The sequence below is a fragment of the Scardinius erythrophthalmus genome (assembly GCF_964197995.2).
Source record: "Scardinius erythrophthalmus genome assembly, chromosome: 22".
NCBI lineage: Eukaryota > Metazoa > Chordata > Actinopteri > Cypriniformes > Leuciscidae > Scardinius > Scardinius erythrophthalmus.
Window position 1 is genome coordinate 20,566,698 of NC_138242.1, and position 17,952 is coordinate 20,584,649.

Consider the following 17,952-nt stretch of genomic DNA (forward strand, 5'->3'; position numbering starts at 1 on the left):
AGCTAGAAAAAACGTTCTGATGTTTTCTTAGACAAGCAAAGGTAAACCATCATTCTACCAGATGAACTTATAGACCTTGCTAATATAACTTTAGACAAATATTAGCCTCCGATATATATATCTTTTTTTTATGCTCATGCCCATTCTCCCAAAAACAAACAAACACGAAAGCAGTAGTTCGCCTTGTTCATATCGTTCGTTCCCAGTAAAAATACTAGTATGCATGACAACACAATAAAAAAAAAAAAAAAAAAAAAAATCGCCATCAGTTGGAAAGAAAGTATTGCTTTACTTGCCTCGGTAGACATAACTGGTTTTGAAATAGCCGGTTCCTCTGCTCAGCTGGGTTGCTCGTGGCGAGGGGAGAGGGACAACAGTTCGTTTTTACGACAGAGTGTTTGAAAGCATTTACTACCAGACACTGGTGGGAGCTTCGTAGAGAAAAAACACTCAGACTTGCCTAGTGTCCCTTTAATTTATTCTGATAAATAATCAACAGCTCCCAGTCAGCAGTGGTGAGAATTGGTCCAATAGTGGTTCGAGGAGGGATAAACCGGCGACAAACACAAGGCTCCTCGATGCACAAGGGCAAAGGCAATCCCATCTGGTCCGAGCCAACAGAAGGTCTGCTGTGGCACAAGTCGCACAAAAATGTTTAATGACGGTTATGGAGGAATGTGTCACAACAGACAAATGTTCCTGGGTAGCTGCAGACCAACCAGAGTGTCTATGATGACCCCTGTCCACTGCCCAAAGCACCTAAAATGGGCACATGAGCATCAGAACTGGACCTTGGAGCAGTGGAAGAAGGTCGCCTGGTCCGATGAGTCCCATTTTCTTTTACATCATGCGGATGGCCGTGTACCTGTGCGCCGTTTACCTGGGGAAGTGATGGAACCAGGATGCACTGTGGGATGACGACAAGCTGATGGAGGGAATGTGATGCTTTGGTCAATGTTCTGCTCTGCTGGGAAACCCTGGGTCCAGCCATTCATGTGGACGAAAATTTGACAAGTGCCACCCACCTAAACATTGTTGCAAACCAGGTACACCCCTTCATGACAATGGTGTTCCCTGGTGGAAATGGCCTCTTTCAGCCCCCTTCCACACTGCACACATTGTTCAGGAATGGTTTAAGGAACATGATGAAGAGTTCAAGGTGTTGCCTCTAAATTCCCCAGATCTCAATCTAATTGAACATCTGTGGGATGTGCTGGACCAACAAGTTCGATCCACAGCGGCTCCACCTCGCAACCTCCAGGACGTGAAGGGTCTGCTGCTAACGTCTTGGTGCCAGATTCCACAGGACACCTTCAGGGGTCTGGAGTCCATGCCTTAGCAGTTCACAGCTGTTTTGGCAGCATGCGGAGGACCAACAGCATATTAGGCAGATGGTCATAATGTTTTTAATTTTTGGATCATCAGTGAACGCTACTGTTCTAAAAATGTTCTTTGTTTAAAAAAGAAAGAAATGGTTTTACTTTACAAGGATGCAATCGATTTCAAAAGTAACAGTAAAAACATTTATAATGTCATAAAAGTTTTCTATTTAATAAATGCTGTTCTTTTGATCAGCATTTATTGAAAACGAAAATATTTTAAACTAATTATATTTCACAATATCGTCATTTTTAATGTATTTTGATCAAATAAAAGCAGCATTGGTGAGCATTAGCGACTTCTTTCAAAGACATTAAAAAAATCTTACTAACCCCAAACCTTTGAACGGCTATATCAAACGTTTAATATACACGTTCAAGCGCTCTCTAACTGTTGATGCTTCTTAACTTCCTTCTGTCTCCAATAAACGTGTGAAATATCTCACAGAGAGGGAAGTAATAAAAGAGCAAAAGCAGCCTAGCAACCCAATAACAAATATAATAAAGTCATGATACTTCATTATATAAACATAATAAAGTACTGAAAACAACCTGTGAATATCAAAGACATACTTTTATATGGTCAGTTATTAGACGGTAATATTGCAGGTGTGTCGGGTGCAATAAAGTGCTGTTATGTTAGTGTTCTCAAGTTTTCGCCCTAGTCGAAAATCACTACAGGATTTTATGGAGGCCTGTTGCTGCTTTCTTAATTGAATGATTCAATATTACGTTACCAGGTTACGGGCCTTTAAATGAAGAACCACCAGCTGATGTTGTGTAGCTGCTTCCCTAATTATCCGCAGAAAAAGAGGATATACGCCTGGTTTTAATCAAGGATTTTGATCCATTCTGTTTGATTCATTTGATTAATTCAGCCAAATGCTTACCAAGATTACCAAGATGCGCAGACAGTGATCTGACCACAAGTGCCTGGAGACTGAAAAATACCAAATGTATCTGATCCGAGGTTTATAAAACCTGAATTATTCATTTCTTCCTCCTTCCTACTTGATGTCCCATTAGAAAGGATGTTAACTTCATGAGGAAGTTTAGGAGGAGATAAAGGTTTATGCTAGCCTTCAATTACTTTCCAGTATCCATTAAATGGTCTAATGGGGAGTACGACACTTGATTTAGGGAAGCACATTATGGAAGACACAAGTATTAAACAAGTCCAAATCAACTGGTCATAAAAGGACAAAGTGTGGAATTTGACTTCTTTGCGATACACGACCCAATAGACCAGCATCTGAAATAGGCTGAGGTCCCTCAGAGCGGTGAATGTGTTCCTTCATGCATAGCTCTCTGTTTGTGCTACCTTGAGTCAGCTTGTTCTCTCAGGAGTCCTTTATTACATTTCCTAGGCTTGCATTCCACACACTATTCTGGGCTGCACTGAGACATGTCACACTAAGGGAGCTTCATACAAGAGAAAAGCTCTGATGGAGCACTTGATGCACAGGAATTCGTAAGATTCACTTTGAGGGTGAATTGGATTTCGGAAAAGAACATCTGGACAATTGGTGGAGAGTGTAGCAGAAAAAGACGGAACCTGATTTAGGCAAAACCTTCAAAATAACAGCAATGATAGCAAAACATGTCTTAACATACAGCATGACTGGTGTAGTCCAATTCCTGAACAAATGACTCACATGAACCAGTTCTATTTAATGAATCAAAAACATACAATGCAACCAGTGTAGCCTGATTCAGAAACTGAATATGACTCATATGAACTGGTTCTTTTAACTGGATTCAAAGCTTTCAACATAACCTGTGCAGTCCAATTGATGAAGATGAAGTAAACCAAAAACATACAGTTCAACCAAAGTCTGATTGATAAGGAAAGTTAAATCATAAGAACTGATTATTTTTAGTGACATACAGCACAATCACTGTAGTCCGAATGCTGAGAAAAGGTAGTCATTTGAACTGGTTCTTTTTACATACTCTCTAAAAGCATACAGAACAGCAAGTTTAGACAGATTCATTAAGAAAATAGGTGTGTTCGACTTGAAGTGGCACTGCGCACTGTGCGCAGACTGATCGACGCATTCTCATCCTTAGGCGTCATATACTGACGCTTTTGACATTTCGTCGACATCGAACGCACATGGCACCCTTTAGCGTCAATATGACACGCACAGAGCTTTGTTCGGTTATGGGTAGGTTTAGGTCTAGTGTAGGGTTAGGGTTAGACCACCAGGAGGCGCCTTCTGGGCCATTTCTATCTGCGTCTCATATTGACGCTAAAGGGTGCCATGTGCGTTCGATGTCGACGAAATGTCAAAAGCGTCAGTATATGACGCCTAAGGATGAGAACGACGTATAACAATACCACAGTAGTAATTCGAAAGCATGGGTCTCGCATTGTCATACAGCGCGCAAGGGCGTTTCTAGACCCTTTTTAGGTGTTTTGTCTGTCATCTCAGCCCCCCTAAAACTATAATCGCCTATCTCAAAGACCGAGCCAGTATTGCTTAATTTGCTTCAAGAAAGTTTATAATTTTCATGTGTTTTAAGTCTTATCAGTTTAAACTTTCAAGCGCAAGACGCAGTGAACTTTAATTAATTCGGTACTCGCGTGCTAATGGATTGTTTTTGTCCATATTTTTGTTTTTTAGCAATTAAGACTAGTAAGACTAGTATCATTATATAATTTATAAAGTTTTAGTATTGACTAATTTAAGCACTGGTAGGGTATTATGACTTACTATATAGCAATGGTCTCTTGCTACACATTCTCACTAAGAAGGGCTAAGCCACCCTGAAGAACGAATCCTAGAACCGCCCCGTCATACACCGATCGGTCTGCACAGCTCCACTTAAAGTTGAACACACCTAATGACTCATATGCTCTTAAAATGGAAAAAGAATTTCCAACTCAAGGCAACATTGATAAACACAGCTTCTTTTTCGCCTTACAGTCACAGACTGTCAAACAGCAGTAATCAAACATTTCCAGTCTAGAACAGTGAAGGACTGTGGAAGCCGAGAGGAACAGAGCACGGGTCTGACTCCATCCGAGGAGACTCTGTGCTCTCTGAGGTGGAAAAAACAGCTAGGATCAGTAAAATAACAAGACTCCAATTCCCCTGGGAAGATACCAACACAATGGTTCAGCTGAGTATGCTCCAAACTTCAGCGGAGAGTGGAATAAGAGAAGCACCCGAGAAATCCTCCTGGATTACATGGTTTAATACAAACGGATCCAGCTAAAACAAATCTTTGTCTGTGATTAACAGTAACGTGGACGAAGCAAATCAGACAAACCCATCCTTGGCTGGAAGACAAAAGGAAACGTTGACTAATTTCAACTCCATTTAATGTCACGCTTTTAATGGAAAGAACATGTGCCTGCCTTCAGTTTCAATTCTATTAAATTAAAGCTGTTCACAAGTTCTCAGAATTGCAGTGGGAGGTGAAACACACTGCATTGTGTTTACAGCCTAAAAGTGGATGGTAAACTAAACACACATGGCCTATATCATAACACTGCAATTGGGTTTTAGAAAAAAACTGGCAAATCTGGCGAAACATTTTCTGCTCATATTTTGATGAATGCCCAGTAAGTTCTGAACAGAAAAAAAAAAAAAAGTATTATACTAGAGGTTCGGTCAAAATGTTAATTGCTGCAGTCTATTTAATTAATTTAAAGGACAAGTTCGGTATTTTACACTTAAAGCCCTGTTTACAGATCGTTTCTGATGAAATAGAACGGTTAAGATTAAAATTTGGACACATGCTGCTGTCCCGAGAATTTTAGGTTTATTTCGCTTTCCCCAAAACCTCTAGAATGGGTGTATAGGTGCACTGGAACAATCCTTCATAAAACGCATTAAACTTTCGTTTACAAAGACCTGAAACTCACCGAGTGGTTAGGGGTGTTCATTGATATGCTCACACAAAAATCGCTGCAAAAGATGCTTTCCAACAGGTTTTATCGTAGTTTTTGTCCAACTGCATTGACTTGTATTGGACGAGCTGTGTGAGGTACGGTATTACTCCGCCGCTTCTTCTTCTGCTTCTTCTGTGTATTCAATGAAATGCCAGTGGTTTGCTTGCAATTGGCAAAGGTGCATTATCGCCACCAACTGGGCTGGAGAGTCTATTATTCAAGCTCTCAACGGAAGAATCTACGGGTGTGAGACATTTGGAAAAATAGATCCACAGTTTTACAACGAATGGTAAAACACCTGTTGGAAAGCATCTTTTGCAGCGATTTTTGTGTGCGCATATCAGTGAACACCCCTGACCACTCGGTGAGTTTCAGGTCTTTGTAAACGAAAGTTTAATGCGTTTTATGAAGGATTGTTCCAGTTCACCTATACACCCATTCTAGAGGTTTTGGGGAAAGCGAAAGAAACCTAAAATTCTTGGGACAGCAGCATGTGTCCAAATTTTAATCTTAACCGTTCTATTTCGTCAGAAACGATCTGTAAACAGGGCTTTTAAGTGTAAAATACTGAACTTACCCTTTAATTAAAAAGTTAATTGATACAGTCTATAGGTTTCATTAATTTGAAGGATTTTTTTTTAAATGGTTTGAATGAATGATTCAACGACTTAGGCTACTCATAAATACTTAATTTGTTTCGTTACTGAATGAAACAAACTTTTCTTTCATTACTAGATCAATCAACCTTTTTGAACGAATCTCTTGAATGAATGATTCAATGACAAATATATCTTTTAACAGTTACTTGTCGCCATCTAGTACCGCAATTTGCAGGCCAATTACGATGTAATTGATATAATTGTTATTTGAAGCCCAAGTTACTTTCAAAACATTGAATTATTTTGATCGCTACCGTCAGTGTTCACATCTAAACTAAACTTTTATCCCAGTCCGAACACTGTTTGTAAAGCTGTTTCGTACCTATACATGACAACTGATTTCTCTGGGTCAGTGGCAGCGCGAGCACAGATTTGAATGTTTCAATGCGAATCTGTCAAAGGTTTACTAGACACTGACGAATCGCTGTCATTTAGGAATAAGATTGTGTGGGTGGTTGATTAATCGTGCAGCTGTTTCAGATAAGTCACCTGACTGTCATATATAATCCACCCAAGTCCTCATAGGAAGTAGTTTTGTGCAGGTAATTAGCTTATTTTGTTGTAAATAAAAAAAGCCTGACATTAGCCCCTTTTACACAGTCTGGTTAAAACCCACTTACTGGTATATTACCGGTAAGAGATCATGTGTGAACAGGACCTTAAAAAAAAAAAAAAAAAGATAAATCGGTTCTGCTGTTTACCAGTAAGTAAGGGATAATGTACATCCAGCAGGTTGTATCCCAGAATAAACCCTGACAGGGTGATCAGGACCCAGACGCGAAGCAGATTTATTAGGTCTTTGAATGCAAAGCTTCCGCGAAGAAAGCAGTTGCTAGCAAGCATCATGTTCAGTTGCTAGCAAGCTCCGCAAGTTGCTCATTCGTCAAAGTCAAAAGTACCATTCACAAGTGGTTAGATATGTCTTTCGTCCAATCTTTAATGCATGTGTTTTTCCCCAACCCATTTTATCATCCACAAAGAAAAGGGTCTGATGACTTACAAACTATATGAGGTATCATTCGTGTCCATAGAACAATGGCGGAGGATGATTTATGCACTGAACATCAACATTTACGGTTAGGGTGTGTTCAGACCTCTAACCGTAAGTATGAGCAATAATAGAGATGCTTTGCTAAGCAGTAAGCACTATTATTAATTACAAGGTGGCTGATGGAAACTAAGTGCTTATTTTATTTCACATATAGTCACTCATTCTTTTAGTGCATTTCTCTAAACCAAGTGAAGCAATACTTGGAATACAAGAAAACAGGGCCTTCATAAAAGCTGCTCTGGTCAGCAACTACAGCTTCCAGCTGGGCTCAACACCACTGGCCAGTTTACACAAGGATTCAGACACACAGAAATGCTTAGCACCATAAAATGAGCCCAAATAAAGCGACAGAAGAGCAACCAGCTCCTTTATTAGTCTATGCTTATCAAGCCTACATTATCCTGTAAATCAAGACTTCTCAATTCATGATTCAAGAGATTTAGGATTGAAGATTAGTACACTGCAATTCATTTTTTACCGAAACACAGAAACTATAATTTCTGTTTTCATTTAGCCAAAAACTGAAGCCAAATTAAAGTTTAATCAAATAATCAAATCAAATTTAATCATCATCAATACTCAAATAAAAGCTGCCCTCAAACGAATTGTTTGAATTTTATGATGAAAACGCAAGAATTTGAAAGCTGAGTTTGTTTCATATCAAAAGTAACAAAGCACAAAGAGGGTACACTAAAAATTTCCTGGGTTATTTTTTACTCTTTTGCGATTATTGGATGGCAAACATGCTATAAATAATGCACAGTGAAGTTTTGTTCCCGCATCAACTGAAAACAGCATAAGCCACCGTTCCACCGAAATTAGCCGGAAAAAATTTGTCCCAGGAAAAAAATTTTCCCCAGACCTGTTGCTTTCTGTCTAAAGATGAAGATTAGGCAAATTAGTCCAGTGACGTAGGACTGCACGCACCGCAACCAATTTTTAACCAATCAAAATGCATCATGAACTCAACCAATCATCATGTTCAGCGCCTAAGTCCCATTCCCGAAAGTTCCTGAACTTTGAAAAAGTACTACCTCGCAAGCAGGAACTTCATTGAGACCCTGGTTCCTGCGGTCGAAACACACGGAGTACCACCCCAAAGTTCCTGGGGAAAGTTCCTGCGGTAGAAACGCGGCTATTGACTAAAAGACTCAAGAATATGGGATTCAAGAATTGATGTAAGAATCGGTTCATGATAATGAAGTTTGATTAAAATCGAGAAATCGATTTTGTCAGCAAAACCCTAGACACAGCTGACATGTTTACCTGTTGTAGCGTATTCACGCTGTGTGCACAAAATAGTTACTAGCCATGTTTCCATCCAACAATTTGTACGTGCATTTTGGAATATCGCATAAAAAAATGTACGTGCTCAATTTGAGTCAGATGCATTTTTTATCCGATAAGAAAACATGCACATAAACTACGATGGAAACACAAGTCATGTGACTTTCTGCGAGGCGACGTCATAACTGGATTAACCAGCGGACCAATCTTGTTGCAAAGCATCTGAAATGCTGATTTGGTCATTCTGAAATGACCAATTCAAATAATAAAAATAATAAAAAAAATGCCTGGGCAAAGTCTGTCGTCAAAGTGATATTCTCATTTTGCGCATAAGTTAAATTCGCAACTTTGGATGGAAACATAGCTATTGACAGTCAAAATGGCCATTTCAGAAGCACTAACAAAGACTTCAGATGTACAAAGACGGTGCAATCATATTATGGGAGAAAGTGTGCAAAGCGCAATATAGCAGAATAAGTCCCGCCTTCCAAATAAGCCCATAAGCCCATCGCCAACTGGTAAAGTCATTGCGTCACTGCAGCTGCCGTTAGGAGCTCTAGTTGCGATAGAAACGCTCAGTGTTCTGAGAAGCGTGCTTATGACTGCACATGCTCATTGGCTGGTCCAGCCTGAAAAACACCGTTTTTTGTCATGATTAGTAAACCGTCGTCAGATTTCATTGGTGATTTCAAATATGAAATTTAATCGTAAGCCTGGTGAACAGCTTTGGAGAATCCGATGCGTCCCCATTCAAAGAGATAGGAGCTGTACAAGCATGACTAAAATAGCTGCCCGAGAGGCGTTTCAAAGATGGCCGCCGAGTGAAATGACTAGCCATAACGGGACTTTAGAGCTTATTAAACGTCACTGTTTCAATTATTTTGGTCCTGGGAAACCTGGGAATGAATTTAAAGACAGAATAGTAACCGTCCGAGACTGCGATTAAAGTACAGTATGATTATAACAAGATACTGAAGCTTGAGATGTCCAACCTTAAACTTTAGAAGGTGTAATCAAACTCGCCTCTAGCATGAACTCCTGTTTTAGCACGTCACGTCACATGCCAGGTTACAACAAAGAAGCAATTCTGAAGGTGCATGCTAGAGGGCACAACATATCCTCACAGGGAGACATACAAGGGATTTGGGGATAATAACTAAATCTTTTGGGGAAATTGCAGCTTACAAAAACAAACCCGAAACTTTAATGTCTAGGCTATTTCGGTGCACTTCGATAAAAAGCTTTAAAAAGAAAGACTTATTAAAAGACAGACTAAGGATACTTTTTAACATGAAGCTGAAAGATGATACATTCCTCTTCCACAAGCTGGAATGTAAGGTGTGAGGTACTTTTAGAGCTGATGAGTCAAAAAAGGAGGCATAGTAGAAAAAAAGGTAACAGTAACAGGTTTGACCAGTCTTACATTCTCTCTCTCTCTCACACAGTTAGGAGACTAGACACAGGCTAGGCCCTAATGCGTAGTAATTTTAGAGAAAAAGCTATTTTAATTGTTGAACACTTTGGCCATTATCAAGTATATATATAATATACCACCTAATGTTCACAGTCACTTTCAATAAAAATATAATTAACTTTTTTCTTTTAGTATTAATTCTTAAACTAAATTAATAATAATAAAAAAATGATTATAATACAAATTTCAAAATATCTGTTTCCAGAGAAGGGCAAGCAAAAATCTATATTTTAAGTGATGCAATTAGTTGTGCATATTATTAATCTATTGTTTTTGTATTATTAAAACATGAAACTATAATAGAGGATGAGGGCAATTTATTACCAATTTAATACTAAAAAAGTGGTTAAAGTTTGAACTGCGTTATGAGTTACTCTGGCGAGAGCTTTACAGCTTTGGAAACTAGTAAAACACGGAACATGCAAAAAGCTCCCTTTGGGGTCTAAAGCTCTGGAAAGAAGTATGTCAGGTATCAGATGACTCTTCCAGCACTCGTGTGACTCCATAGAGGAGGTAATCTCATGCTAAACCCTGCGATGTAACGAGATTAAATCAAACAGTAAAGTGCTCAGAGAATGAAGAGAGTAACGCATGGAAGAAGATCATGCCTAGAAAGCAGATTTTGGAGAACCTTACTGACTGGCTGGAAAAACTTGCTCTCGCTGGTCAGTCATGGATCATCAAAAAGAGTTACAGCTTATAACAGTGTCTTTATGGCCACACGACAAGAGGGTGGTGGAAAATGTTAAGACACATATGGTGCATTTATTACGACCCAGTCAAACATCTTGTTCAATGCATCCCCAGACCAAACCACCAGTTATTTATTTAGCCTACTACCTGAATATAAAGGTCATACATTTGTCAACCAAAACACTATCTAGTCCATGAATAAATAAATATCACATGATATTTATTTATTACTTTCCACTGATGTAAATGTGGAGCGATGACCCATGCATGAATGGAATGTTACAGAGGTATAGAGTCTGCGCGCGCACGCGCGCACTAGTTTATGACAGCATGTGCTCGTGCTGGACGTTCTCTGTGGGTTTTTGAGACCCACAATGAAAAGACGTACGGTTCTCACCGGTCTGACACATGACTCGGTTCTAAATTAAGCAGACCATGCTAACTCTTAGAAATGTTTCAACAGTCATCTGTAAACAAACGCCGAATACAAGTACCAGTCAGTAAGCAGTTTTTAACCAAATGTAAAAGTGGGCGGTACCACAATTCTATCAACCAATAGGTGCACTACAATATACTGAGAATTGAGAAAATTACAGAAGGAAATAAAAAGGGTGTCATTACTGAAGAAGCGTTACTGCACGTGTTCGGGCTTATCAGCAGAATGAGGCGTTGTCGCTTGCTGAATCATTTTGCTGTTAGGCAGATGTCTTCAAATACTGCCATGCAAACTCTGTCAAACGGCTATTCACATGAGTGCCATTAAACTTCATCTACACCACATGCATTTCAGTAAGGTGGTGAACGGTTAAATATGTTTCGAGAGAGAGAGAGAGAGAGAGAGAGAGAGAGAGAGAGAGAGAGAGAGATTGAACTTGGCATACGTGACAGGCTTGACAACTGAAGTGGAGGTTATGAGTTTTTTGCAGACACCTATTTAACTCATTAGCTTTTAACTCAAATTAAGACTTTTTGAATTGAATTATATGTGCTTATAACAAGTGCTAATTAGTTTAAAAATCACAAACCCTGGTTTAAATACATAATTTAAAACCCCATATTTACAGAACCACCAACCTACTGTACATTGAACAACACCAACACGCACAACTCACTTTCACGCACCGTTTTGTAGCAAATAAGAGTTCTAGATACACACAAACCTATGTGTTCACCGGCTATCATATAAGGTACACACTCACCGATCACCTCCTGCAGCTCATAGTCATCCTTGTTGATGGACCAGGGTTGGGAGCTCAGGTCCTCCGACATGTCTCAGGATTGCGTACCTTTATTTAGATCCTGATGAATCCAAGCACTGGTGTTGGGTGCTTGCAGAAAACAACGTGTAAATGTTACTGTAATCCGCAAAGCAGTAGCATTCCAGCTCCTCTCCACGATTATCTTCAATAGCCTTTCTATCATTCCCAAACTTTGCTACCAGCGCCAAAAGCCCCGCCCACCACATTCCTACACACTGACGGGCTCGATAGACGGCCATCTTGGGTGTGTAATAATCACCCTCATCATCTATTATCTCCCTTAAAATACTCACCATTGTACTACTGTACATGTACATTCCAGCAAAATATCACAGTTACTAGCTAAAATTACTAAAAAAAAAAAAAGTTTTTTTCAGTATTAACAATAAATGTATAACTATCATTTATTTGGTGTAAACTAAAGTTATTATGATTATGATTAAAAAGCTAAGCAAGAAGAATTATATACATTAATAGTCTACACAAAAATAGAACACTAGTTCTTTAGGCCTACACAAAATTAAACTAAACTTAAACGTCAGTACAGTACTGCAAGAAGCATAACCTCCAAAATCTTCGCTCAAGGTCAATTATTGCAATAATTGGTGAAAATCGTCACTAGCTCTATTAAACTTTTAACTTCAAATAGTAATAAAATGCATTGTAGCCATTTTTTAAAGTTAATTATGCCGCCATCTCGTGGAATAAACACGACACATGCCATTCCTCAAAAAGTATTAATTTGAAAATGTAGAAGAGTTCCAGAAATAATTAATAATTTAATCGTTTCTTTTCATTATAGCTTGATTATTTAGTGATAAGAACATTAACAGAATGCCTAACAGGATGGTAATCGCTAAATGTAGGCATTGTTGAGTGTGTCAAAGACAATCCAGATATATTTCAAATAAATTATTGGTTAATATTAATTTCCGTAAATTCATTTTAGAATGTTGGACGGAATGTTCTAAAGTGAGACAAACCAAAATTACAATCGAACCTGGCTAATTCTCGTCACTTCCTGGAGGATGATGTCATTAAGCAACTGACTTTAGTTAAAGAGATATTGCAAAAGACTAGAATGGAAAGTGAAATTGAGAACACAGGAAAATCCTATAAAATGAGGATCGATTACAACAACATTCCCAAGAATATTTTAATACATTTTATGCTATAAGTGCACCCGGGGACAACATGGCACTGGTGTTGGGTGCTTGCAAAAAAACCTACTATATATATATATATATATATATATATATATATATATATATATATAGTAATAAAATAATAAAAGAGACATGTCCATGCTCTCACACCCACACGACACATTTCAAAAAGTTCCAGTCATGAAATCTTCAAGGTGTGCTGCAGGGGTTACTCCTGTTTGTTGGTTTTTCTAATCCGCTTCCGAAGAATACATTTCTCGCTGCTTCGTAGAAACAGTTTCCACTAACAGGAAGAGTGGTAAATGAGGCCAAATTGATCTATATACAGACGTACTTGACTCTGTACACACATATATGACCTACTATATCCGTTTTTTGATATTAATGCAAATAATATGCATAGCAGCCATATATATATACTGTATGTACATTGCTGTCATGATGTATGTCTAAACGTTGAGCACAGGAGATAAAAGGTGTGTTGTTTTCATATAAAAATCAATAAAAAATTACCTGTATAGCTTATAAGTTGTCACACAAGCAACAATACAAACCCAGTTTCATAAATTGTTAAAACAGAAAAAAGATGAAGCAAATCTTCAGAAATGAATTCTATGCAGCAACAACAACAACAAAAGATTTGAAAAATAATTGAATCAATAATCATAAAGTCTGATCTAACAGATCAAAAGCCATTATCTTTTCTGCGCAGATGAACATGTCATCAGAGGAAGCTTGAGGTATTCAGGAAGTGAAAACAAGGTCTAGCAACCGTGACTGCGTACCCAAGATAAAGACTGTGACAGCCTGTGAAATGCCGAGTAATAATGTTCATGGCAAATAGCAGAAGAAACATAATATACACAAATATATTTCACATGAATATTTTATAATACAAAACACTGCCAGTATGAAAGACTGATTAACAACAGAGCAAAAAAGTGTTCATGTTCTTGTGTGCCCATAGTACTAAATACAGTGTTAAAAACAAAGGTTCTTAAATGACTATAATGGTTCCATGAAGAACCTTGAACATCCATGGAACCTTTCCATTCCACAAAAGGTTCTTTAGATTATTAAAATGTTCTTCACACTAAGATGTTTCTTTAAAGAACTGCTGACTGAAAGTATCTTTGAGGAACCCAACATGGCTCGACCCAACTCCCTTTTGGAATCTTTATTTGTAAGATTGTACCATCACTGCAAGAGGCTTCAATTAAAGTTTAGTGATAGCAAACCGGGAATAAATTGAAATAACAGCTGGATGATTATGCTCATTCAGATTTCACATGCAAAAACACTTGACATGAACAAAAAACAAAAGAAAAACTTCTGCACATTACAAACAAGAACCATTTTGGGGATTTGCTTTGGAAAGCTGAGCAACCCTTTGATGAGGGCAGATGTAAATACCATAAAAAGTACCTTTCTTGAAATGTTCATGAGCCGGACTCACTAATGAGTCTGAGAAACTCTCCAAGTGAGCAAAAAATCACAGAAGGTATTTTCCCTTCATCCTCCATAGAGAATAGTGTGCTTTACCAAGTGATGACTGTATAGTAAACCTTTACAGGTTTCTACAGAAAAGTTTAGGGGAGTGAGAGCGCCTTGCCCAGTCGGCTCCAGAACCAAACCTGTGTGCAGGGTCTGGTGTAATCACAGATGGTCAGAAAACGGAGAATGCTGGGAAAAGGCTTCTTCATTGTTTTGTAGACAACAGGGATTAGGCGTTTAGAGCGAGCTCCTGCAGAAGAGACAAAACGAAAAGAACGTTTCTATGATGCTTTTATAGCTGCATTATCCTTCAGTTTTCATGACATGGAATGCACACTTCAGCACAGCTTACAATATTGATCATATAAAGAGATGAAAAAATATATAGTACAACAACTGCAGAATTCAATGGTTAAAATATAGCTGTAAGCAGCGATGACGGGCTCAATCACCACCTGTTGGCTCTAGAAAAACAAAGGTGGGCACATGCTTTTATGTGGGTAAATATAGGAGGACTTGCAAGCGACACACTTTCTGCTGCCTGCTTCCAGGTGGTGATATGACCGTTACTCACAATAGTCATGTTCATGTGACCAAACATTCAGCTCATTTGATGCACACAGAAAATAGGAGACACTTCCTGTTTTCCTTTTTTTCACCACAAATTTATATCCTAGCCATGGCAAAACCAATAAGCCATATAAAGTGACTATATAGAAGCCATATAAAGCATTTTATACTATATAGAAATTAAATCTTAAAATGTAAACTGTTATCGGCTAGCTCTAATCTGCTAAATGCAACTATCTAATCAGCTAAATGCTCCGCAAAATGTTGTGGGCAAAATCCAGTCATTTCAATAGGAATCAGCACGATCTGGAGTTTTGTATTATTGCGATTTTTTTTAGTATTTAAAAAATAATATTTGCAATTTAGCATCTTCAGTGTCTCGGCATTATGCTGTTCAAATTTGATGACAATCACATGAATCCAATTTAAAAGTTTTCTGCATGCACTGCATTCACAAAAGTTATTTGGCTTAATGAGAACTATAAATGTAGAGAGTATCATATGCATACATGCATGTATGTATGACATATGCAGCAAGTTTATGTACCCTGTAAAAAAGGGTGCTGAGAGTCTGCCACCACGACCATGCCTAATGGCCGACAACACTGATTTGTGTTTCAAATTTTAGATTTTAAGCATGTTAAGTGTCTCAAAAAGCCCTTTGGCCCTAATAAGCTCACTTACTGAAGTAATTAAAACAGTAATGCAATTCAAATAAATATTAAAGATATTATACCTGGGCAAAGGCTGAGTGCAAACTTAGTCTGAAAGTCACAGGCATCACTGTCCAGATAGTCATCGGAAATGACCACCACCATCCTCTTACACCTGTGGGGCATTTTTTTTTTTACAAATATTACAATTGATGTAATGTGATACAAACATGTAAAGTAGATATTAGACAATTCATCAAGAATTTACAAGTCTATGAAGATTAACTGGGCATGCTCCAACATTAAAATTCCAGCCAATACTGATACGCTGATTTTTGAATTTATGTTATGGCTGATAAACAATAAATCACTGATATGATATTATAAACTATTTTGTTAAAACAAATTAAAAATAAACAATGAAAGTAATCACGATATTCAGTGATATTCGTGTTTTCGAAATATTACAGGTAAATATTACAATTAAAAGTTTTGTTAAATAATTATTTGTGTGTGTGTGTGTGTGTGTATTCAGTGTTAACCCTAAACAGACCTTTTTTCAATGAGCTCACTGGCGATGGTCCACACACACGTGCCAGGAAGGACGTCTCGGTCAAATACACACAGCTTCAGGTTGTATTCAGTCTGTTCCAACTGTTTGATCATCTCATGGACAAACTGGAAGTCATTCTGACAATAGCAGATGAAGGCATCAAAGGTCTCCGGTGTTAGTCCTGTTGACAATGAAGACAATGATTAGTTCGGTAAACTGATAAACAACTAACTCCACAGTGCATTCAGACTGAACAAGGAAAAAACTCACCTTGTGGATCATCATACAGCGTGATTCCTTCTCGCTCCTTTGTGCGGGGCCCGCAGCTGTCCACCACCGGAACCTGGACGGGCTTCCTCAGCTGTCTTTCCAAATACTTCCTGCAGTCATCATCTGTGCAGAAACACCAACAAGATACAATAACACTTAGTTGGAGACTTTCGTTTAAAATGGTAGTCATGATTAGTCAGTCTTTTCTCACTCGTGGTCTTTGAGCATGTTTGTGTACAAAAGATGTCATGTAATAATGTCTGTTTCCATAATAACAGAAATATAAGCTGAAAGAAGAAAGTCATATACCATAGGATGAATTGAGGGTTAGTAAATTATGGGATACATTTTATTTTTGGGCTAACTATTTTATTAAGTAGACAAGAATTACAAATAAACATGAGCTTTCTTATTAATTTTTCTCTACTTATGGGTTAATACTGTATAAGCAAGGGAATATAAAATAACTAATATTAATAATATATTTACTAAATAAATTAACTTAAATTCAATTTAATTATTTAAAATATTAGTGGCAAACATTTTAATGATTAATAATAATTGTAATATTTTATAATATATTTTAATTATTGACATAATAGTAGCAACAGTAATAATAGTAAACATATGTTGTATTATATATTATTACAACAAGCTATATCACATAAAGTATATATCATAATATAAAAAAATATGGATTACATACCTATAATCTCTTTGAGATCTAATATAACATCTTTCCTTTCCGCTTTTTCTAAAATCGACAGTAAATTTGCTACTGTGGCCTCTGGACGAGTTTCCCACTCCGTTAAAACCTTTTCAAAGGGATAGTCTCTTTTCTCTAAATTTTTGATCTCCAGGTAGGTAAAGTCCATCATTTCGGCGACTGTCCTCCAGTCTGCTGCCACTGTGTTATGAGGATTCAAATACAGTCCCAGTTTCTTTCGGAAATTGCAGTTTAAAGCTGTTACTGGAATCTCCTCATGGTTTATACTTAACTTTGATGCCATATTTGCGGGCACAATCTCACTGTTATCCTCTGAGATTGTTAATATCCTCGTTTAACTAACAGTTACAGAAGAGAACGTGATTTAAAAGCTAAATGAAGGTGTCATTTACTGAAGATACCGATAAACTGAAGGAAATCAAAACTTACGAATATATGCTACGCAGTTACAGTACAATGAACAACAACATATGTTGTTTTAAATCCAAGTGAAGATTGAGGAAATGTTCTCAAAACTAGAAAACGTCAGAGAAATTACGAAATAAGCGTTCAGCCAATGGACTGCGAAGATTACGGAAAAAGGGCAGGGTCGACTGTTTCAGGGTCGGCTGTTAGAATCTAGTGCGTCACAGACAGATCAGCAAAAAACTGATCTCAGGTCTGCTTGCAAGAGCTAAACACCAAATATGGACAATTTCCGAAACTTTGTGGAGAAAGTTGTGGAGAAAAAAGGCTCAAATGGTCTCCTTTCCAATAGCGTATTGGTTCAAATTTTATGGTTTGGTTACAGTTTCCATACTTCCCTTCACAGATACG

General features: G+C 37.8%; 2 protein-coding genes across 5 annotated transcripts in view; both read right to left on the bottom strand.

Annotated features, from left to right (window-relative positions):
- oxsr1b (oxidative stress responsive kinase 1b) overlaps positions 1-11,896 on the bottom strand; it is a 58,543-nt gene extending 46,647 nt beyond the window's left edge. For 3 of the 4 annotated variants that reach the window (XM_081352012.1, XM_081352014.1, XM_081352013.1), the window contains exon 1: positions 11,644-11,896. In XM_081352012.1, coding sequence (XP_081208138.1) covers positions 11,644-11,713 — 70 coding nt within the window. In that variant the 5' untranslated portion in view covers positions 11,714-11,896. The remainder of the gene's footprint in view (positions 1-11,643) is intronic. The other variant, XM_081352011.1, reaches the window with a different exon arrangement.
- A 1,573-nt stretch (positions 11,897-13,469) lies between these two features.
- myd88 (MYD88 innate immune signal transduction adaptor) lies at positions 13,470-17,761 on the bottom strand. The gene is made up of 5 exons (XM_081352017.1): positions 17,116-17,761; positions 16,410-16,532; positions 16,140-16,320; positions 15,670-15,761; positions 13,470-14,613 (listed from the first exon to the last, which is right to left on the bottom strand). The coding sequence occupies exons 1-5, from the start codon at positions 17,417-17,419 to the stop codon at positions 14,459-14,461; spliced, it is 855 nt and encodes a 284-aa protein (XP_081208143.1). The 5' UTR covers positions 17,420-17,761; the 3' UTR covers positions 13,470-14,458.
- Positions 17,762-17,952: the final 191 nt, after the last annotated feature.